Source organism: Carcharodon carcharias, chromosome 7 (assembly GCF_017639515.1).
Source record: "Carcharodon carcharias isolate sCarCar2 chromosome 7, sCarCar2.pri, whole genome shotgun sequence".
Classification (NCBI taxonomy): Eukaryota; Metazoa; Chordata; class Chondrichthyes; order Lamniformes; family Lamnidae; genus Carcharodon; species Carcharodon carcharias.
In genome coordinates, this window is record NC_054473.1 from 126,103,454 (window position 1) to 126,124,119 (window position 20,666).

Consider the following 20,666-nt stretch of genomic DNA (forward strand, 5'->3'; position numbering starts at 1 on the left):
CATGGTAAATGACTGGATATACTGTTTTAAAAAAACAATAATGACAGAAGCATTATACCATGTAAACAACAGTGCTGCAGTGTGACCCTTTAAGGCTGTGAGATGTAATTGATCAGAATTTCTCTGAAATTAATGCTCAAATCAGTTACACATCAGCTTGGGTTTTGTTTTTATAAAAATGTTTATGGCCTATTCTCTAACTCTGACTAATTTACCGAGGTTTGCTGACAATACAAAGCCATGTGGAAAAGTCAGCTGTGAGGAGGACAAAAAGAAGCTGCAAAGGGAGAAAGTTCAGTTGTGATTGGGCAAGGAGGTGGCAGATGAAATATTTTGTGGGAAAGGGCTAAATTATCTATTTTGGTAAGAAGAATGAAAAAGCAGAATTTTTTTTTAAAGGAATGAGGCTACTAACTGTTGGTATTCAGAGGGATTTGTGTGTCCTTGTACACAAAACACAAAAAGTTAACATGCAGGTACAACAAGCAATTAGGAAGACAAATACTATGTTAATCTTTGTTCCGGGGGTTGGCCTATAAGAGCAAGTAAGTCTTGGTCTAATTGTATAGGGCTTTGATGAGACCACACATGGGATGCTGTGTATAGCTTTGGACTCTTATGTAAAGAAGGATATACTTCTCTCAAATTGATACAATGAGGGGTCACCAGGTTATTTCCTGGGTTGAGAGGCTTGTCTTATGAGGAGAGCTTTAATAGACTGGGCCTATACTCTCTGGAGAGATGATCTACATCTAAATCCTCGAGCTCTAAAAAGGGTAGCTGCAAAGATGCTGAATACACTGGTCATGATTTTTCAAAAATCCCTATATTCTAGAATGGTCACAGGGGATTGAAAGTTAGAAAATGTAGTACTGCTATTCAAGAGAGGAGGAAAAGAGAAAACAGGGAACTACAGGCCAGTTAATGTGGTATCAGTCATCAGGAAAGTACTGGGATCTATTAATAAATAAGTCTTTACAATGCACTTTAGAAAATCATTGTGGGCAAAATTTTTACCTTGGTGGATGGGTGCACGCCCGATCCGCGTGAGCGTAAACTGACGCATATTGACATTGGGCAAGTGTCCCAACGTCAATGCGCAGTCATGCAATTTTTTAGGCAGTGGGCGCAGGCAGGGATCAGCAGCATGCCCACCCACAATTAAAAGGCCTGTTAAGGCCATTCAAGTCTCAACTGACTTATATTTTTCGCTGCTTGTACGGTTGGCGGGCAGGCAAAAAGGCCAAGTGGCCTTTGCACTTTTTAGGAAACCTCATCCACAGGCAAAAGCAAATAAAAATAAAATAAAAACTTTAAAATTTAATTAATAACATGTCCCTGCTCATGTAACAGAGTCACATGAGGGGATATGTTTTATAACAATTTTCAAATCTTTATTATCTTTTAAAAAAAACTCATCATCTCCCTGAGGCACAGAGCTGCCTCAGGGAGATTTTCAAGTGCACGCATGCAGGAAGTTCACGTTTGTCCCGTTCGCCCACCCACCCCCCCCACCTCACTAGCCCCCACCCCCACCAGACACAGGCATTGTTGAGCGCTACTGCTCGTGCTTCACGCTGGGTGGGTCTTAATTGGCCCACCAGCGTGAAATCACGATCTGGCTTCGATCGTGGGCAGGGGTCAGCTTCCCCACTGCCCCCGCCCGACAAGGGTTATATTCTGCCCAATATGATTATGGCTTTACGGAAGGGAAATCCTGTCTCACAAATTTATTTGAGTTTTTTGCGAATGTAGCTAGTAGGGCAGGAAATGGGCAGCAATAGATGTAGTATATTCAGGTTTCCAAAGGGCACTCGATAAGGTCCCACACAAAAGGTGAGGCAAATCTGGCCTCCGTATCTAAGGAAGGATATACTTGTCTAGCCTTGGAGGCAGTACAGCAAATGTTCACGAGATTGATTCCTGCCCTATGATGAGAGATTGGATATGTTGGGCCTATGGTCTCTGGCGTTCAGAAGAAAGGTGACCTCATTGAAACCTATATTTTTGAAGGGGTTTTACAGGGACTGAGAGGTTGTTTTTCCTGGTTGATGAATCTAGTACACAGGTACACAATCTGAGCATACGGGACTGTTTATTTAGGACTGAGAGAAGAGAAATATCTTCACTCAAAAGATGAATCTTTAGAATTTTATACCCCAGTAGGTTGTGGATGCTCCATCATTGGTTATATTCAAGACTGAGACAGATAAGATTTTTGGTCTCTCAGAGAGTCAAGTATTATGGGGAGTGGCAGGGAAGTGGAGTTGAGACATGGGATCAGCTACAATCATACTGAATGTCAGAGCAGGCTAGAAGGGCTATATGGTCTATTCCTGCTCCTATTTTTCATGTTCTTATTTCATTAAAAGATATAATGTTGTTTAAAGGCTTGACTGGGTGGAGAAGAGGCTGTTTCCTCTGGCAAGAGAGTTTAAAATCAGGGGTCAGTCTCAGGATAGAGAGTTGGCAATTTTGGACTGAGATGAGGGGAAATTTCTTTACTCAGAGGATTGTGAATCTTTGGAATTCTCTACCCCAGAGGACTGTCGGTGGTCATTGACTATATTCAAGATTGAAATTGATAGATTTTTGGGAACTCAGGGAATCAAGGGATTGAGAGATAGGGCAAACTGATCTAACAGTTCTGCCACAATCTTAATGAATGGAGGAGCAGGCTCCAGAGCCTGTTCGTATTTTTCGTCAGGAGAGATTGGCTTGCCCCAGTATCATTAACCCCAATTACCATGCACCCCCAAAACATAAAAGTGCTCTCTTTTTAACGTCCAATTAATAAGAAAATACGAAAGAAAACTTAACAAATTAATTCATATATTATTTTCAGCATGGACTGCGCACTGGAGTCCTTGCTGCTTGTAGTAGTGACAATAATAAACACTGGAACAAAACGTTCCCTCAACCCTCTCTGAGCCGAGGCACGCACCGATTGTGATATCATGGATGGACTTTTATATCAAACAGCAATCCAAACCCAACTAATAAATATGCGATCGCTTTCTTTTCTCCTTTGCCCCACTCAAAATAATTTATTGATTAAAATAAAACCAAGGGATTGAACTGATGCAAATTAACTTTGAGGGAATTGGCGCAGGCGCAGCAAGCTTTCTCCGCACGGACGCGAGCGAGACGGCATTCGCAGCCAATCAGAGTGGCCGGAGGTTCGGGGAACGGCGCGGGCCTTTTGCAAATAAACCGTCAGCAGCGGGCGGCGGCCCAAAGCGAACGGTGACGGGTTCGGTTCCCAGGCTCGCTGGTGGAATAAACATTTAGGCCTCGGTAGTCTGCCGGAAGTGGAAGTTATTGTTGTTCTTCCCGGTGATCGGCATACTTATTGTTTTTGGGAAGGCTGCCGTTTTATTTAAAAAATGTCGGCGGCGGCTGTCCTCTGTCCGTCGGTTGGGGTGGCGGAGTTAAGATGGCGGGCAGCCCGGTGCGTTGTCTCCGGTGTGCGCGGTTAGAGCAGGAGTGAGAGGCGGCGCTTCCCCCACCCCCAGGGTGGGGAGACAGGATGGTGACCATATCGCGGCGGCGGCCTTCCTAGATGATCGTAGCGGCCTGGACCGTCTTCCACGCTACTCGGAGCCTGGTGCGAGGGTTACTGCTTTCTCCGGAGCCACCCGGCGCTGCCGTGGCCTCCTCCCCCGCCATCGCAGCCGAGTCCGACGCCATAGGCCGGATGGGCAATAGTTGCGTGTGCCGGGACGGCAGCGATGCCGAGGAGAACCCGGGCCCTCCGGGCGAGCTCGGAGCAGCTGAGCGTCGACACCCGCCTTCTCTTTCGTCGTCGTCGTCTTCACATCACCACCACCATCACCATCCTCGCCACCACCATAGCAATAACGCCGAGGGCGAGCCCAGGAGCCGCTCCCGGGACCCGGTCAGGCCGCCCAGGAGGGGACGGGGCCCTCACGAACCTCGCAGGAAGAAGCAGAATGTGGACGGCCTGGTGTTGGATACGCTGGCCGTCATTCGTACATTGGTGGACAAGTAAGTGGCAGACCTCCTTTCCCAGATTGGGATCTCAGACCCGCCGCTGATACTAGCCAGCCTGTTTGCTCCCCTCCTGCTGCATCCGCGGGGAAAGTCTGGAAGCCCTTCAAGCTGCACGTTGATTTCGGCTAAAACGCATAATTCAGAAAGGCCTGATTCCCCAGGAGAATTTGGCCACTGTTTTTATAATAGTGTTCTTCAAAATTCTGTGTTCGAATGTTAGAAATTACTTGCTTAGCCTTTTCTATCATTTGGGCTCAAGTTGGCCGTGTGTTGTCAGGGATCCCCGAGTCAGTCAGGCTTACTTTCTCTTCATTTTTTTGGAGTTTTGAAACCAACGCTGTGGCTTGTCAGTTATAATATAATGTACAGCATTTACCCAAAACATTTTACAGTAAGCTGGTGTGGCAATTTGAAATCCTGTGTTTGTGTTGAGGAAATTAAGATTTTAGTCCAAGTTTCTCCAGTTCTTTTCTCTACTGATATATCAGTAGAGAAAAGAACTGGAGAAACTTGGACTAAAATCTTACATCCCCAAACCTAACCCGTGCTTCTAAAAAATAGCTGCAGTGGCAAAGATTTTCCAGAATTCCCCAGATTCTGAAACGGTTCCAGAAAATTGGGTGTCAGCAAATGTAACAGTTATTCAAGAAAGGAGGGAGAGAAAATGGGGAACTACAAGCCAGTTAGCCTGATATCAGTCATCAGGAAAGTGCTGGAATCTGGAAGTCTTAATGCACTTAAATGGAAGTATGATCAGACAAAGTCAACAGCAGTTTTAGAAAAAGTAAATCATGTTTGACAAATATTAGTTTTTTTTGAGCATGTAACTAGAAAGGCAGATAAAGGGGAACTTGTAACTCTTTCGAGTACAAACACATTTCCATCTGTTCCTATTCAGATGAAGTTACATTGTTTCATAGTTTGCCATTGTGAGATTTGAACTCTTGATACTCTTTTGAGTAAACCTGTTTCCATCTGTTTCAGATGAAGTTACATTGTTTCATAGTTTGCCATTGTGAGATTTGAACTCTTGATCTTGGGGTTACAAGCCCAGTACCATAACCACTTGGCTATTTAGGCCAAGCCTGGGAACTTGTAGATGTACCATACCTGGATTTCCAAAAGGCTTTTGGGATAATGCGGCACACAAGGTTAACCTGCAAGATAAAGGCTGCTGGAGTTGGCAGTAATATACTAGCATGGATAGAGGATTGGTTGACGGACAGGAACTGAGCTTTCAAGTTGGCAGGCTGAGAGTGGTGGAGTGCCATAAGGTTCAGTGCTGGGGCCTTTGCTATTTACGACCTATATTAATGACTTGGATGAAGAGACAGAGTAATGTAATCTAAGTTTGCTGATGATACAAAGCTAGGTGGAAATGTAAGCTGTCAGGAGGGCACACAGGTTGTAAAGAGATATAGACAGGTTAAATTAATAGGAAACAAGTGGCAGATGGAGTATAATGTGGGCAAGTGTGAGATTATTTGCTTTGGTAATAAGAAAAAAACAGAATATTTTTAAAAAGCGTGAAACTTGTAAGTGTTGATCTTAGAGAGACTTGGGTATACTTGTACAAGGGCAAAAAGTTAGCATGCAAGTACACCAAGCAATTAGGAAAGCAAATGGCATGTTTGTCTTTATTACAAGAGTAAGGAAGCCTTGCTTCAATTGTACAGGGCTTTGGTGAGACCATACTGGAGTACTGTGTGCAGCTTAGGCATCCATAATTAATGAAGGATCTACTTGCTTTTAGAGCAGTAGAGTAAAGTTTCACTAGGCTGGGCAATCTAAGACAAGTGGACACAACCTCGGGATAAGGCGCCAATCATTTAGTATTATGATGAGAAATTTCTTCTCTTGAAGGGTTGTGAATCTCGGAATTGTCCACTCCAGAGTGTTGTGGATATTCCATTGTTGAAATGTTTAAGATTGTGATAGACAGAATTTTGATCTCTCTGATTCGAGGGATAAGGGGAACAGGCAGGAAAGTGAAGTTGAAGTCTAAGATCAGCTACAAGTGTATTGAATGATGGAGCAGGCTTGACAGGCCACCAGAAAAATCCCTGTGATGTAGAATGAGACAGGCACACTTTTGGTTTCTTTGAAAGCGTCACAATGGAGTTGCAATGGTCATGATTCATAAACGCTGAGCTGAGTAGGTGGCCCCGCTCAACAGGTGATACACAGGATTGCATTCAGATCTGATCAGATCAGCTGTTCTGGCACTAACAATTTGTCATTTTGCATTAGGTCAGTTAGTAACAAGCATGTTAAAGCAAATTGTTCACTCATCTGAGTCATAGTGCTTCACAATTTATTAGTCTGCTGTAAAATTGCATCTGGATAGTTATCGTGCAAATTAAATTTATTTTAAGTGTTACATTTGACTCAATTGCTGATTTATATAGTGCAGTATTATACAGCTACTAATTCTTGGATGAGTAAAATATAGCTGCTGTTGCCAAATTATTTCTACTTATACAGTTTTTCTAGTTGTGAGGTGTTGTCAAAATTGGATCAGATAAAGAATTTAAGAGAAATTTCTGTGCATGATGTGGGGGTTGTTTAGCTCAGTGGACTAGGTGTTGTGCAGATTGACACCAACAGCATTGGTTCAATCCCGATACTGGCTGTGGTAGCCTTGATCCATGCTTGTTGCGGAGCGATGCCCCTCAAACCATATAACTAATTGTGTCTCTGTCATGGATAGAAGCCTACGGTCTTTTGTGACTACAGCCAATTACCATTTCTCGATACATGGTGGTGAAAATATGGAATTTGTTGCTTGAAGGGTTTGAAGCAGATAGTATTGGCGCAGTAGAGAGATTTGACTCTCACTCAAAGCTTGAGATAGAGGAACAAAAACAAAACTTGTTGGAAAAACTCACTTTTGAAGAAGAAGAGTCATACATACGCGAAATGTTAACTCTGTCTTTCTCTCCACAGATGCTGTCAGACCTGCTGAGTTTCTCCAGCAATTGTTTTTGTTTTAGATTTCCAGCATCCGCAGTATTTTGCTTTTATCTGAGATAGAGGAACATGGGAGCAAGGTGGAAAGAGCTAATTTAGAGTGCAAAACTTGTCTGCAGCATAAGCACAGCCATAGACTAGTTGGGCTGTATGGCCCGTTTTCTGTTCAGTTTCATGTAATGAAGACTTTGCTGTGTCAAACAAAATTTATGTGGGCCAGTGTTATCTAAAACAGAAACAGAATTACCTGGAAAATCTAAAAGAGATTGTGCAGTGTGATGTATCTTCGATGTATTGAGCAGATGGAAGGGTTAATGAGGACTTGCAGGCATTATTAAAACCCATGTTTATAATTTGTGAAATGCAATTTTGTAAGATATATTGACTCTGCATAGGTTGTAACTGATTTTTTGAGTGCTAGTGATCTTTTAAATGTGGCATTTTGTTCCCACATGCATAGAATACCTCAGATGTCTTAAGTGCTTTACAAACAATGGGTTATTTTGAAGTAGAATGTATTGCTGAAAAAAAAGAGCCACATCTAAGCTTTAAGTCTTGCACTCATCAGAACACTCGCAAGAATACCTGTATAAGGAGGAAAACAACAATTTATACTGTATGTGAAGAGAGTGAACAGCTACCCTAATCAGATCATTTCTAAAAAATTAGTCAGTGAATGGCTGTCACTTATTTTGTTTAGCTGAAACAGGTGCAGTGTACCTACATGTTTTTTGTCTGCAAAGAACAGGGCCTGTGTATCAATATATGTAGCTTCCAGTACATGCAATTAGGAACCTGACTGACAATCTTAAATTGGTTGTCAGCATAATTCTTAGCCCATTGAAGATTGTTTCGCAAATGTTGCCCAATTGCAAGATCACAATGTTGTAATGTTGGACACTATTTTGAGCTTTGCAGACATGGGCTGGTTGGGTAAGATCTGTACCCTGCCCATTGTGAACAGCGGCTGGGACGTGCTGTTTGATACAATCTGACAGTCTTTGAGACATATGACCTACATACCTAGCATCACACTGGCACTGAAATTCATATTACTTATTTGTGTGATAGGCAGAACGTCTTTTTGGCTTGACGGCAACATCCCGTTAATGGAGAATAACACTTGTGTTGCTAATGCATAGTAACAGTGTGAAACAGCTAGCTTCACCTGTTGCTCAAATTTTTGAGAAACCTTGCCCTTCCAGGATAATCTGAGGTAGACTGCACACTTTCCAGGGCCAAAAGTGATGACTTTGGGCCCGTTCATGAGCTTGCATGATACAGTGTGAAATGATCTGATTAGGGTAGCTGTTCACTCTCTTCACATACAATATAAATTGTTGTTTTTCCCCTTATACAGGTATTCTTGCATGTGGCCTGATGAGTGCAAGACGAAAAGCTGAGACATGTCTCTTTTTTTCAGCAATACTAAAATACTACCAAACGGCTAGAAGTAGAATGTATTGCATAGTGTTTACAGCACTGAAACAGGCTGTTTGGCCCAACAGTCGATATGCTCCTGACAAACCTTGTTACACCCTACTTCATCTGACCCCATCAACATTTCTTTTTATTTCATTCTCCCTCTGGTTTATCTAGCTTCCTTTAAATGCATCTATGCTTTTTACTTCTGCTGTTTGTAATGTTCCATATTCTAATTACACTCTTGAGTAAAATTTCTCTTGAATTTCCTGTTGAATTTATGAATAACGATCTTATGTTTATGGCCTAGTAGTTCTGGTCTCACCTGCAAGTGGAAATATCTTCTCTGTGCCTAACCCCTCAAACCCTATCATAATCATTAACACCTCTTATCAGGTGACCCCCTCAGTCCTCTAGAGAAGAGAGCTCCAATTTCAACCTTAAATAGGCATAGCTCTTTGCTTCTGTTATAATTTATTAAACTTTTCACCCCTTCTTCAGTTCCTCTTTTTCCATTTTATAATATGGAGACCAGAACTGTCCTTGGCACTCAAATGTGAGCTCACAAAGTTCTATACAAGTTTAACATAACATATATCTGCTTTTCAATTCTCTCCCCCGAGTATCTTTTTATATAGCCTTATTAACGTGTAATTTTTTTTTTAGTCATCTCTATCTTTAGCCTCCCCTCCCACTCCTTCTGCTCCCCTATCCCATTTAGACATTTATTTTCCAAGAAATGATGACCACCTTATTCTTAGCAAAATGTACTATCTCACACTTGACCAAAATGAACTTTTGCCAATCACGCAATCATTCAACAACTTTATTAATGTTGTCTTGTATTTTGTCACAGACCTCCTGTATTAATTGTAATCTTTCTGCTCTTCAAAAATTGTTCACTTGAAATATAGAAATCAGTAGATGGGGTCGCTGTCAGCTGAAAAGATGAATCTTGCAATGCAGTACTTGTTCATTAATGTATTTGAGTGTCAGCCCTGTGCTGAAGTCTTGAGTAGGATTTGAATCCACTACACCTGACTCCAGTGAGTGTGTTGCGAACTGAATTTGCTAACTTTAAGTTTACATTGCTTCTAATGTTCTCCCTTTTATTTCAAATTAAATTTGGATTTAAAACAAAAAATATTTGTCTCTCCCTCTCTACTGAAGAGGTTGGCTACTGTTTGGGTATGTAAATCAGATGCCAATACAAAAGCAAAATGCTGCAGATGCTGGAAGACTGAAATAAAAACAAAGTGCTGGAAATAATCAGGTCAGTCAGCATCTGTGGAGAGAGAAACAAAGTTTGTTTCAGGTCAAGATGGCATTTCAACAGTTCTGATGAAGGGTCATCTTGACCTGAAATTTTTTTTCTCTTTTATTCATTCAAGGAATGTGGGCTGGCAAGGCCAGCATTAATTGCCCTTGAAGAGGTGGTGGTGAGCTGTTGTCTTGAACTGCTGCGGTTCATGTGGTTAGGTACACCTGCAGTGCAGTCCCAAGATTTTGACCCAGCTACAGTGAAGGAACGGCGATATATTTCCAAGTCAGGATGGTGAGTGGCTTGGAGGGGAGCTTCCAGGTGGTGGTGTCCCCATGCATCTGCTTGAGGGCAGTTAGGGATGGGCACTAAATGCTGGCCTTGACAGTGATGCCCACGTCATGAGAGAGAATTTTTAAAAACTAATATTCTAGCTCTGAAAAATATTATTGAACCAGCAGGTGCTGAATGCCTACAAGACTATTGTGTACATTCTTTTAGAATTAGTGACGAATTTATTAAAGTTCTTTTGAGGTTGTAACAAGTAGGAACCAGTAGATGAAGTATATTTGGATTTCCAAACGAGATTTCAATGGTGCCACAATTGATGACTGCACAAGAGAAGAGCTCATGGTGTTGGGGATAATATGTTGGCACGGTAGAGGTTTGGCTAACTAACAGGAAACGGAGTTGTGATAAATAGGTCATTTTCAGGTTGGCAAATAACTAGTGGAGTACCACAGGGATCAATGCTGGCGCCATATTTATGATCTAATATGACTTGGATGAAGGAACAGAGTGTATTGTTGACCAATTTACTGATACAAAGTTGGAAAGCAAGATCGGGAGGATGCAGAGTCTGCAAAAGATATAGATAGGTTAATTGAGTAGGCAAAAATTTGGACAATGGAATATAACGTCGAAATCATGTGAACTTGTCCATTGGTGGAAAGAGTGGAAAAGCAGAATATAAATTCAATTGAGAGAGACTGCAGAATGCTACAGTACATTGTGTTCTGAGTGTCCTTGTACATGAATCTCAAAATGATAGCATGCAGGCACAGCATACAATTAGGAAGGCAAATGGGATGTTGAAGTATAAGAGTAGGGAATTCTTGATGCAACTGTACAGGGCATTAGTGAGACCGCACCTATAGTACAGTGTACAGTTTTTGTTTTATTTAAGGAGGGATATACTTGCATTGGCAATCCAGTGAAGGTTCACAAGGCTGATTCCTGTGATGAAAGGGTTGTTTTTTGAGGAAAAGTTGAGCAGATTGGGACTTTTTCTGTTGGAGTTTAGAAGAATGAGAGGTGGTCTTATTAAAACATATAAAATTCTGAGGGGACTTGATGGGGTAGATGCTTGGAGGATGTTTCCCCTTGGGATATTTACAACTCATGGGCATAGTTGAAAAGGGTATCCCGTTTAGGACAGAGTTGAGGAGGAATTTCTTCTGAGGGTTGTTAATCTTTGGAATTCTTTGCCTCAGAGCACTGAGGGCTGGGTCATTGAGTTTATTCAAGGCAGAGTTAAACAGATATTTGATCTACAAGGGAATTGAGGGTTAGGGGAGGCAGATACCAAAGTGGAGTTTAGACCACAATCCGATCAGCCATGATCTTATTGAATGGCAGAACAGGCTCAAGGGGTTGACTGGCCCACTCTTTCTTATGATCTTAGGAAGTACTGTACTGAGTGAAAAGTTACCCATAAGAGGATCCTTGGCTGAGTTGAACCAAAAGCGCTAGTAGTACTCAATAAAACTGAGATGGTTTTATTACTGCCTCTGCATCTGCTGAAACCTTAATCCATGTTTTACCTCTGGAGTTGTCTATTCCAACACAGAAGGCCAACCTTCTGTCTTCCACCACACCTCCACATTAAGCTCTATTTACCCATCTTCGAACTGGGGTAAAATTTTGCAAAGTTCCGGTATTAAAAATATTTATTTGCTGTTGCGCACCCTTGCATCTAAAGTTTTGTTTCTGTAATGTATTTGCTATCAAGTTTATCATAATTCTGGCTCCTATAGTTAAGGTAGTGAAACATAAAGACCACTTTCTCTACTATTACTTCATCTTGACTGAAACATTGGCAGAAGCATTATAATTGGGTTAAGGCAGGGAAATACTGATATTTGGTGATTCCTGCTGAAATATGGACATAAATAGAAGACAACAACTTGAACACACCATTTGGGTTCACACCATTGGGGATATCAAGGGGGCATGGAAATGAGTGAAAATATATGCAATGTAATGCAATTTCTAATGCTGCTCTTAAGAGAATATCTTGTTTTTTGATATAACAGTCATTATTTTTGAAAGTGAAGAAAATTCTGTATCGAAAATGTTATATCGCAATGCTGTAACATTTTTATTGTCTTCTGTCTCGCACACATGTTCAGAACTGAGAGGTTGGGGTGTCAGCTCTAGCTTTTGCTATGATGCTTTTGAACCAGTGCTTGTGAGGTTGACTATGTAGGAAGTGCTTTGTGTCTAGTCTGCAGGCAATTCTTGTTCACTCTTCAAGACCCTGAAGCTCAGGTAGTGCAAGTTGGAAACACTTTCCAGATAATTCAGTCATTTCCTTTGGCAACTGAATAGAACTACATCTGCATGATTTACAAATGGTCTACCAATAAAACTCTGCAATCCCACTGCCAGTCTTGTCACTGGATGACTATTTCCTTATAGACTGTCGAGAATGCAGTGTATTTTAAAATGTGTTGCAGCTGATGAGCAAAGCAGCAGGGAAAACCAATAGTAGAATCTTGAAGGAAACCACAGAGCAAATCCATATTATTAATCAGCCGAAGCATATATAGCCAGTGCTGTCATATTGCACTCGAGCCTGAGTTTATTAAGAGGAAAAAATACTTAAATATTTTACTTTCAGCTCTGCATTTAAAATAGATTTATGTATTATCTGTATCTCAACAAGGGCACTTGAAGAGTCCAGAATAGCACTCAGTAAGTACTCCATATTGGCAGTCTTTTGGCAATGATTGCTTCTATTCTGTTGTTTAGGAAAAGTTGTGTTATTACCTTTAATTATGATTATCTTGAAGTGTGAGGATGAGTCATAATTAAAATGACTGCTATTTCAAATTATGTTGACCATTTAATTTATTTCAATCACCTCTTGCTGAGATGATTTGGATAGGTGATAAGTAAAGGTAAGCCCACCAACCACAGGCTAGTCAGTTTAACTTGGTGGGGGAAATTTCTAGAAACAATAATTTGGGACAAAATTAATCGTCACATGGACGAATGCGGATTAATTAAGGAAAGCCAGCATGGATTTTTAAAGAGGAAATCATGTTTAACTAACTTGCTGGAGTTTTTTTTTGGAGCAGTAACAGAAGGTTGATGAGGGCATTGCTGTTCATGTGATACTGTGCTGCACAACTAACTTGCTGAGAAGATTTGAACAAGTGATTAGTATCTGCTTGTATGCAGCTGTGTGATATAAATTGCAGTTGATCTGAAATTAATTTGCATATTACAATTTAAAGAAGTCAACAAAAAGGAAACCAAAAATTTAAGTAGGACTTTATCTGACTGATAGGTTCTCTCTCTCTCTCTCCTCCTTCCCCTCCTCCCCCCCCTCCCCCCCAGGCTTCACATTAGACTCAGGGATGGCCCCAGAGATCTGGAGAATTGCAAACATTACACCCTTGTTCAAAAAAAAACAGGTGTGAAGATGAGCCCAGCTAATGGAATAAAAGGGACAGTAGCAACATAGATATGGGATTCCCTGAGCGTCAGGAAATAGAGCGCAATGGTTAGTGGATGTTTTCTGTACTGAAGGAAATTTTGTCTTAGAGTTCCCCAGGGGTCAGTGTTGGGACCCTTGCTTTTCCTGATAAATATTAATGACTTAGACCTTGCTGCACAGGGCACAACTTCAAAGTTTGTGCATGATACCAAAACTTGGAAGCATTGGGAACTGCAAGGAGGATAGTGATAGTGTTGAACTTCAAAGGGGCATAGGTTGGTGGAATGGGAAGTTCATGGCAGAAAACAGTGAAGTTTTTCATTTTGGTAGGAAGAAGATGGAGAGACAATATAAAATAAAAGGTACAATTCTAGGGGGTGCAGGAGCAGAGGCACCTGAGTGTATATGTGCATAAATCACTGAAGGCAGCAGGACAGGTTCAGAAAGCAGTTAATAAAGCATAAAGCCCAGGATACTGTATTAATAGGGGCATAGAGTACAAGAGCAAGGAGGTTGTGTTGAATTTGTGCAAGTCACTAGTTTAGCCTTAGTTAGAGTATTGCGTCCGGTTCTGGGAGCTGCACTTCTGGAAGAGTTTGAAGGCATTAGACAGGAAGTGGGAAAGATTCACGAAAATGGTTCCAGGGATTCACGATGGATTTTAGAAGTTGCGACTCTTTTCCTTGGAGAAAATGAAGCTGAGAGGAGATTTGGTGGAAGTATTCAAAATAATGGTCTGGGCAGGGTAGATAGGGAGAAACATTTTCCACTTGTGAAAGGATAGAGAAGGAGAGGGTATAGTTTTAAAGTAATGAGTGAAAGAAGCAAAACTGATATGAGGAGAAACTTTTTTATGCAGTGAGTGGTCAGGGTTTGGTGTGTGTGTGGTGGAGGCAGGTTCAGTTGAAGCATTCAAAAGGGAGTTAGACTGTTTTCTGAAAAGGAAGAATGTGAAAGGTTACAGGGAGGAAGCGGGGAATGCTACTTGATGAGTTGCTCATTCAGAGCTGGTGCAGACACAGTGGGTCAAATGGCTGCCTCCTGTGCCATAACTGTTCTGTGATTCTGATAATTCTGGCAAGTTGTCTTCAATTTCCTAACCAAAATGTGAATCTGAACAATATGCTGAGTAACTAAATTTTCTGTTTTTTTCAGTGACCAAGAGCCTCCGTATTCAATGATCACCTTGCACGAAATGGCAGAAACAGGTAACTACAAGACTGAACAAAAAATGTGACACCTTGTAAACTGAGGCAGAGGCGAAATATTCACTAATTTTATTGCTGTCAGCACACTGATACTTTAATTAGGGAGGTCTAATTTAAGTGATAACCCCTTTTTTTCTGCAACGCTATATTTTAAGACTCACTTGGCTAAGTGTGCAGGCTCCTGAAACTGCTCTGAATCTGATTAAATAAACAAGTGACTGTCAGTGATTTTCCAGTTGTCCTAATGTCGTCATTATCTCCTTGTGAAGCATTACCTGACACATTGGAATTAGATTTCTTTGATTATTTTTTAAACATATCAGCATCCCTTTGTCACGCCACTCGCCCCTCTCTGATGCAGGGATGTTAATGCTAATTGTGGCTCAACTCCTGTGGTTAAGAGCAGCTATTTCTTTTTAGACAGGATTTGTCCTGAAACTCCTCTGATTTGTACAATTCAGTTGTGCGTTAGATAAACTTGATACATGAGGACTGCCTTTTTAAACATTATTGGCGGGTTGCGGGGGAGAGGGAGGGGAAAATGTGGTGGGAGGAGGGAAGACTTGGTAATCCTAAATGTATGATAACAGTTGCAGTAGCATTCATAAAATTGAACATGCTTGCTGTTGTTTGCAGATCTCCAAAGGTTACAAAAGTGTAGCTCCAATGAGTGAAACAGTTGATTTTTGTTTTATCTCTGCTTTCCAATCAATGCACCTGGTTTTTGTTTTAAACCATTCTGAAGCTCAGTTTAATTGAAAAAATTAAAATATATTATTCGGCATGTATTTTTCTGATGAATTGATTTTAAAATCCCCACATTAAAGCTTTGGACAACACTAGCCAAACTGAGAATTCAAACTATTGAAGGGGAAGCATGTTTAATTTACGTAGAATTTTACAGTACAGATGATAATCATTTGGCCCAACAGGTCGATGCTGATGTTTATGCTCCATTTGAGCCTTCTCCCACCTTATTTTATCTCTCCCTATCAACATAACTTTCTGTTTCTTTCTCACTCATGTACTTACCTTGCCCTTAAATGCATCCATGCTCTTTGCTTCAACTGCTTCATGTGGGAGCATGAAGAGCATTTATTTAATGGTGTGAAATTTAACCCAGTGTAAATGTGTTGTAGAAAATACAATCTGTCAAAACATTTTTGATGCCTTTAACAGTGAAAAATTGGGTTTTATTCAGCTGTGATGTTGGTGTACGGTTCAGAAATTTGGTGCCAAAGTGGTATTGCCAATTTGCATGCAAGCTTATAACACAGAATGGTTGCTTTGGTGTGATCTTTAGAAAAATCAGATTTATTCAGTCATCTACATGATGCCTAGGATGTCCTCAGTAGCAATTGAAGGCTTAGTAAATGTGACTGCGAAGTAATTATATACTTCAAATTGGCATCCTTACTGCCTTTAAATTTCAATTTAATAACATTGAAACAAAATAGAGATGTTTCTCTAGATCCTATTCATTTCCCTGTATCCCTTATTGTGTCCTCAACCTTTTAAAAGCTCTGCTTTTGGACAACATTGCAATGTTTTATATTGCCACAGCATTTGTACAGAGAAGCTCTGCAAGTCTTAAATGGGAAATCTGATCTGCTTTGAAACAGTGTTCCAGAGTAACCTTTTTATTAAGGAGCCAATACATAATGTAGCAACAGTAGCCTTGGCTTCCTTTGTTAGATATGGGTCAGTGGTGCAAATGAACATGCTATCAGTTTCTGACAGGATTGTAGTTGCTGAACCTAATCTTAAAATATGCATTGGGCTCTCTTTTTAAATCTGGAAAATTAAATCACTTTTTAAAAAAAAAATCCACTTTGGATTGAATGGTCTCCCATTCAGGAAAGTTTCTTTCAGTCAGTACTTAATAACATGGCCAGTGTAGAAGCGATACAGACTGGGAGGTTCTTGCGATTGATGCCTTCTCATTATTGAACTTAATCTCCAGCAGAGCATCAATGAGTGCTATGGTTGCAAGACTTTGTATTAAAGGGTTGGGAAAGTCCCTTTTTCATTTCTGCTTCTGATAGCTATCCACTGATCATCTGTTGAGAAGCACATGTCAGTGGTCACTAGTGATAACAGCATCAAGCTTGAATGTGACGACATCCTTCACCCTATAACCTTGTCAATGCTAACTCCTTAACCTAATGCATGAAGAATGTGTACTGTTGGGTCATATACCAGAAAGCTAATAGAGCATGTGAATCCAACTTTTTTTGTGCTATCACTGGATGTGGGTGTTGCTAGCTAGCCAGCACTTATTTCCCATTCCTAATTGCCCTTGAGAAGGTAGTGAGCTACTGTCTTGAACCACTGCAGTCCATGAGCTGTACGTACACCCACAGTACTGTTAGGGAGGAAGTTCCAGGATTTGACGCAGCGATAGTGAAGGAATAGTGATATAGTTCCAAGTCAGGATGATGAATGGCTTGGAGGGAAACTTGCAGGTGTTGGTGGTCCCAATCATCTGCTGCCCTTGTCCTTCTAGATGGTAGAGGTCACTGGTTTGGAAAGTGCTATCAAAGAAGCCTTGGTGAGTTGCTGCAGTGCATCTTGTGGAATGCTCCACACTGCTGCCATTGAGTTGGTGGTGGAGGGAGCAAATGTTCAAGGTGGTGGATGGGGTGCCAGTCAAGCAGGCTGTTTTGTTCTGGATGGTGTTGAGCTTCTTGAGTGTTGTTGGAGCTGTACTCATTCAGACAAGTGGAGAGTATTCCATCACTCTCCTGACTTGTGCCTTGTTGATGGTAGACGGGAGTTGGGGAGTCAGGCAGCAAGTTACTCACTGCAGAATTGCCAGCCTCAAACCTGCTTTTGTAGCTACAGTATTTATGTGACTGGTCCAGTTCAGTTTCTAGTCAGTGGTATCCCTCAGGATGATAGTGGAGGGATTCAGTGATTGTAATGCCATTGAATGTCAGGAGGAGATGGTTAGATTGTTTGTTCCTCTCTCTCTCCTCGAGAGGAGTCGTGAATGGTGCTGAACATTGTACAATCATCAGCGAACACTCCCCACTTCTGACCTTGTGATAGAGGGAAGGTCATTGATGAAGCAGCTGAAGATGGTTAGGCTTATGATACTCTAAGAAACAATTGCACTGATGTCCTGGGACTGGGTTGATTGACCTCCAACAACTACAACCATTCCTTTGTGCTAGGTATAACTCCAATCAGTAGAGTTTTACCTCTGGTTCCTATTGACGTCGGTTAATCCAGGGCTCCTCAATGCCACACTCTGTCAAATGCTGCCTTTATGTTAAGGGCAATCACATTCTCCTCAATGCTTGAGCTCAGCTCTCTTGTCTGTGTTTGGACCAAAGCCCACATGAGCTGATTGGCCCTGGTGGAACCCAAACTGAGCGTCAGCTATCAGGTTATTGCTAAGAAGTGCCACTTGATAGCACTGTCAGCGACATCTTCGATCAATTTGCTGAAGATCGAGAGTAGGCTGATGGGGCAGTAATTAGCCGGGTTGGATTTGTCCTGCTTTTTGTGGCCAGGACATGCCAGGACAATTTTCCACGTTGCCAGATGATGCCAGAGTTGTAGCTGTACTAGAACAGCTTGGTATTGGCATGGCTAGTTCTGGAGTGCAAGTTTTCAGTACTATTGCTGAAATGTTGTCAGGGCCTATTGCCTTTGCAGTATCTGAATGATTCCTTGCGTTTGAGGGATAGACAGTAATGTTTGACAATATACTCTATTGGAGTAACCTTGTAAACAAGTGACCTGTTGAAAAATGGCGTGGCAATTTTTTTGTGGCATATCATATATATATTTTTATATATAGAATGGTCTCCTTTTGCACTGTAAACGTTGCCTGTTGGGTTCATGCCAGATATTTGCCAGAGTAGTTAAGCCATTCCCATTCCTTTTTTCCCTGTAATCTTGCAAACTTTTTATCTTCCAAGTGTTCATCAAATTCTCTTAGAAAGCTTCCACTGGATCTGTGTCTCCTACCCTCTTAGGCAGTATATTTCTGATCCTAATCACTGGCTCTGTTTATTAAAAGATTTTCAATGTTGCTGTTGGTTCTTTTGTCAATCACCTTGAATCTGGCTTTTGATTCCCACTGCCATAGGGAACAGTTTCTCCCTTTCTATTCTGTTTCTAGACCCCCTCGTTATTTTGAACATTGCTATCCCAGCTTCTCCAGTCTACCCTCAGAACTGAAGTCCCTCAACTTGGAACCATTCTCATAAATCTTTTCTGCACCCTCTTTGAATTCTCATGTCTTGTGTGCTGCCCAAAATCGGAAACTCCAGTTGAGGCTTAATCAGTCTTTTAAAGGTTCAGCATATTTTTTTTGCTTTTTTACTCTTGCGCCTATTTTTATGAAGCCCAGGATTCCTCAACTTGCCCTGCCACCTTCAACGATTTGTGCACATAGACCCTGAGGCCTGTTTTCTTGCACCCCTTTAGAATTGTACCTTCAGTTGGTATTGCTTCTCCTCATTCTTCGTACCAAAATATATTACTTCACATTTCTCTGCATTAAATTTCATCTGCCACATAAGTATCTGCCATTCCACTAGCCTACCCATATCATCTGGAAGTCTGTCACTGTCCTCCTCAGAGCTTGCGATAATTCCAAGGTTTGTGTCAACTGCATATTCTGAAATTGTTTCTAGACATCCAAGTCTAGATCGTTAATATACATCAACTGAACCATTGGTCCCAGTACTGACTGTTAATCTAGCATGTTTTATTCGAGTTGATCTGGGTGAGGATGTCCCTTTGAGTAAAATTAAGATGGATTATGATCTTGCCAAAACTGTACTAGCAGGTTGGGTCATGGATGGAATATTGCTCTGACATGGTAGCTGACAGTTGGGTGCCTTGCTGAGGAAGTCTGAGTTGATGGACCAAAAGAAATTCTCAGGATGCCTGTATTCTGATGAGATCATTTATTGCCCTGAGGTGATGATGGGTTATCTTTATGGATCACTGAAAGCAGCTTCATAGGCTACTTCAGAGGCAGGTAACAGTCAACCACATTGAGGTGGAATTGGAGTCATTTAGACCAGACTGAGTAAGAATGAAAGGCTTCCATCCCTAACGACATTCATGAAAGAGCACACATGAAGCAGCTGGGTATTCAATTGATCTTAGTAGCTTTCAATCATATTTATTGATATCAGCATTTTGTTTCCAGGTATTAAATTGAATTCCCAAATTTGCCATGATGGGATTTGAACTCTAGTTCTAGTCCACTAAACTAATGAATTAGTGAACTTTCATACAGGATAGCTTTGTGTATGGGATATGAAATTTATGTATACAATTGAGCTTGACTGTAGAACTTTGAATGATCTTTTTGGCTGGCCCCAATCTGATTTTCTGAGTCTGCTGCTGTAAGAAAGGCAACAATATGAATTTAACGCTATTTTCTTCTGATTTTTTTTTAAACCTCTACAAGTTGACCTTGCAAAGACAACTTTAATAACATATGGAGGCTTGTGCCAAAATTGAGAGAGCTGTCTCAGACTAGTCAAGCAACAACCTGACATTGTTATACTCATGAAATCATACCTTAGAGATTATGGCCCAAACACCACCACCACCGTCCCTGGCGGTATGTCCTGACCCACTGGCAGAATGGACGCAGCAGAGGTGGCAGCATAGTGGTACACATTTGGCTAGGAGTTGCCATGGGAGTCCTCAACATGACATTAGACCCTGTGAAGTCTCATGGCACCATCAAACATAGGTAAGGAAAGCTCCTACTGATTTTTTTTCCCATGTACTCCCCACCCCACATCAGCTGATGAAGCAGTACTCCTCCATGTTGAACACTGCTTAGAGGAAACACTGAGGGTAGCAAGGGTGCAGAATGTACTCTGGGTGAGGGATTACAATGTCCATCACCAAAAGTGGGTTGGTAGCACACTACTGACCGAGTGCTAAAGGACATAGCTGCTAGGCTGGGTATGCGGCAGGTGGTGAAGAAACCAACAAGAGGGAAAAACATACTTGACCTCATTCTCACCAACTAGCCTGCCACAAATGCATCTGTCCATGACCGTCTCGGTAGGAGTGACCACTGCCC

The 20,666-nt window shown here is 41.4% G+C and overlaps 1 protein-coding gene across 2 annotated transcripts in view; it reads left to right on the forward strand.

Moving 5' to 3' along the window:
- Positions 1-3,137: 3,137 nt before the first annotated feature.
- The window catches only part of rspry1 (ring finger and SPRY domain containing 1), a 74,553-nt gene continuing 57,024 nt past the window's right edge, over positions 3,138-20,666 (forward strand). For both annotated transcript variants that reach the window (XM_041192111.1, XM_041192112.1), the window contains exons 1-2: positions 3,138-4,008; positions 14,547-14,599. In XM_041192111.1, coding sequence (XP_041048045.1) covers positions 3,563-4,008; positions 14,547-14,599 — 499 coding nt within the window. In that variant the 5' untranslated portion in view covers positions 3,138-3,562. The remainder of the gene's footprint in view (positions 4,009-14,546; positions 14,600-20,666) is intronic.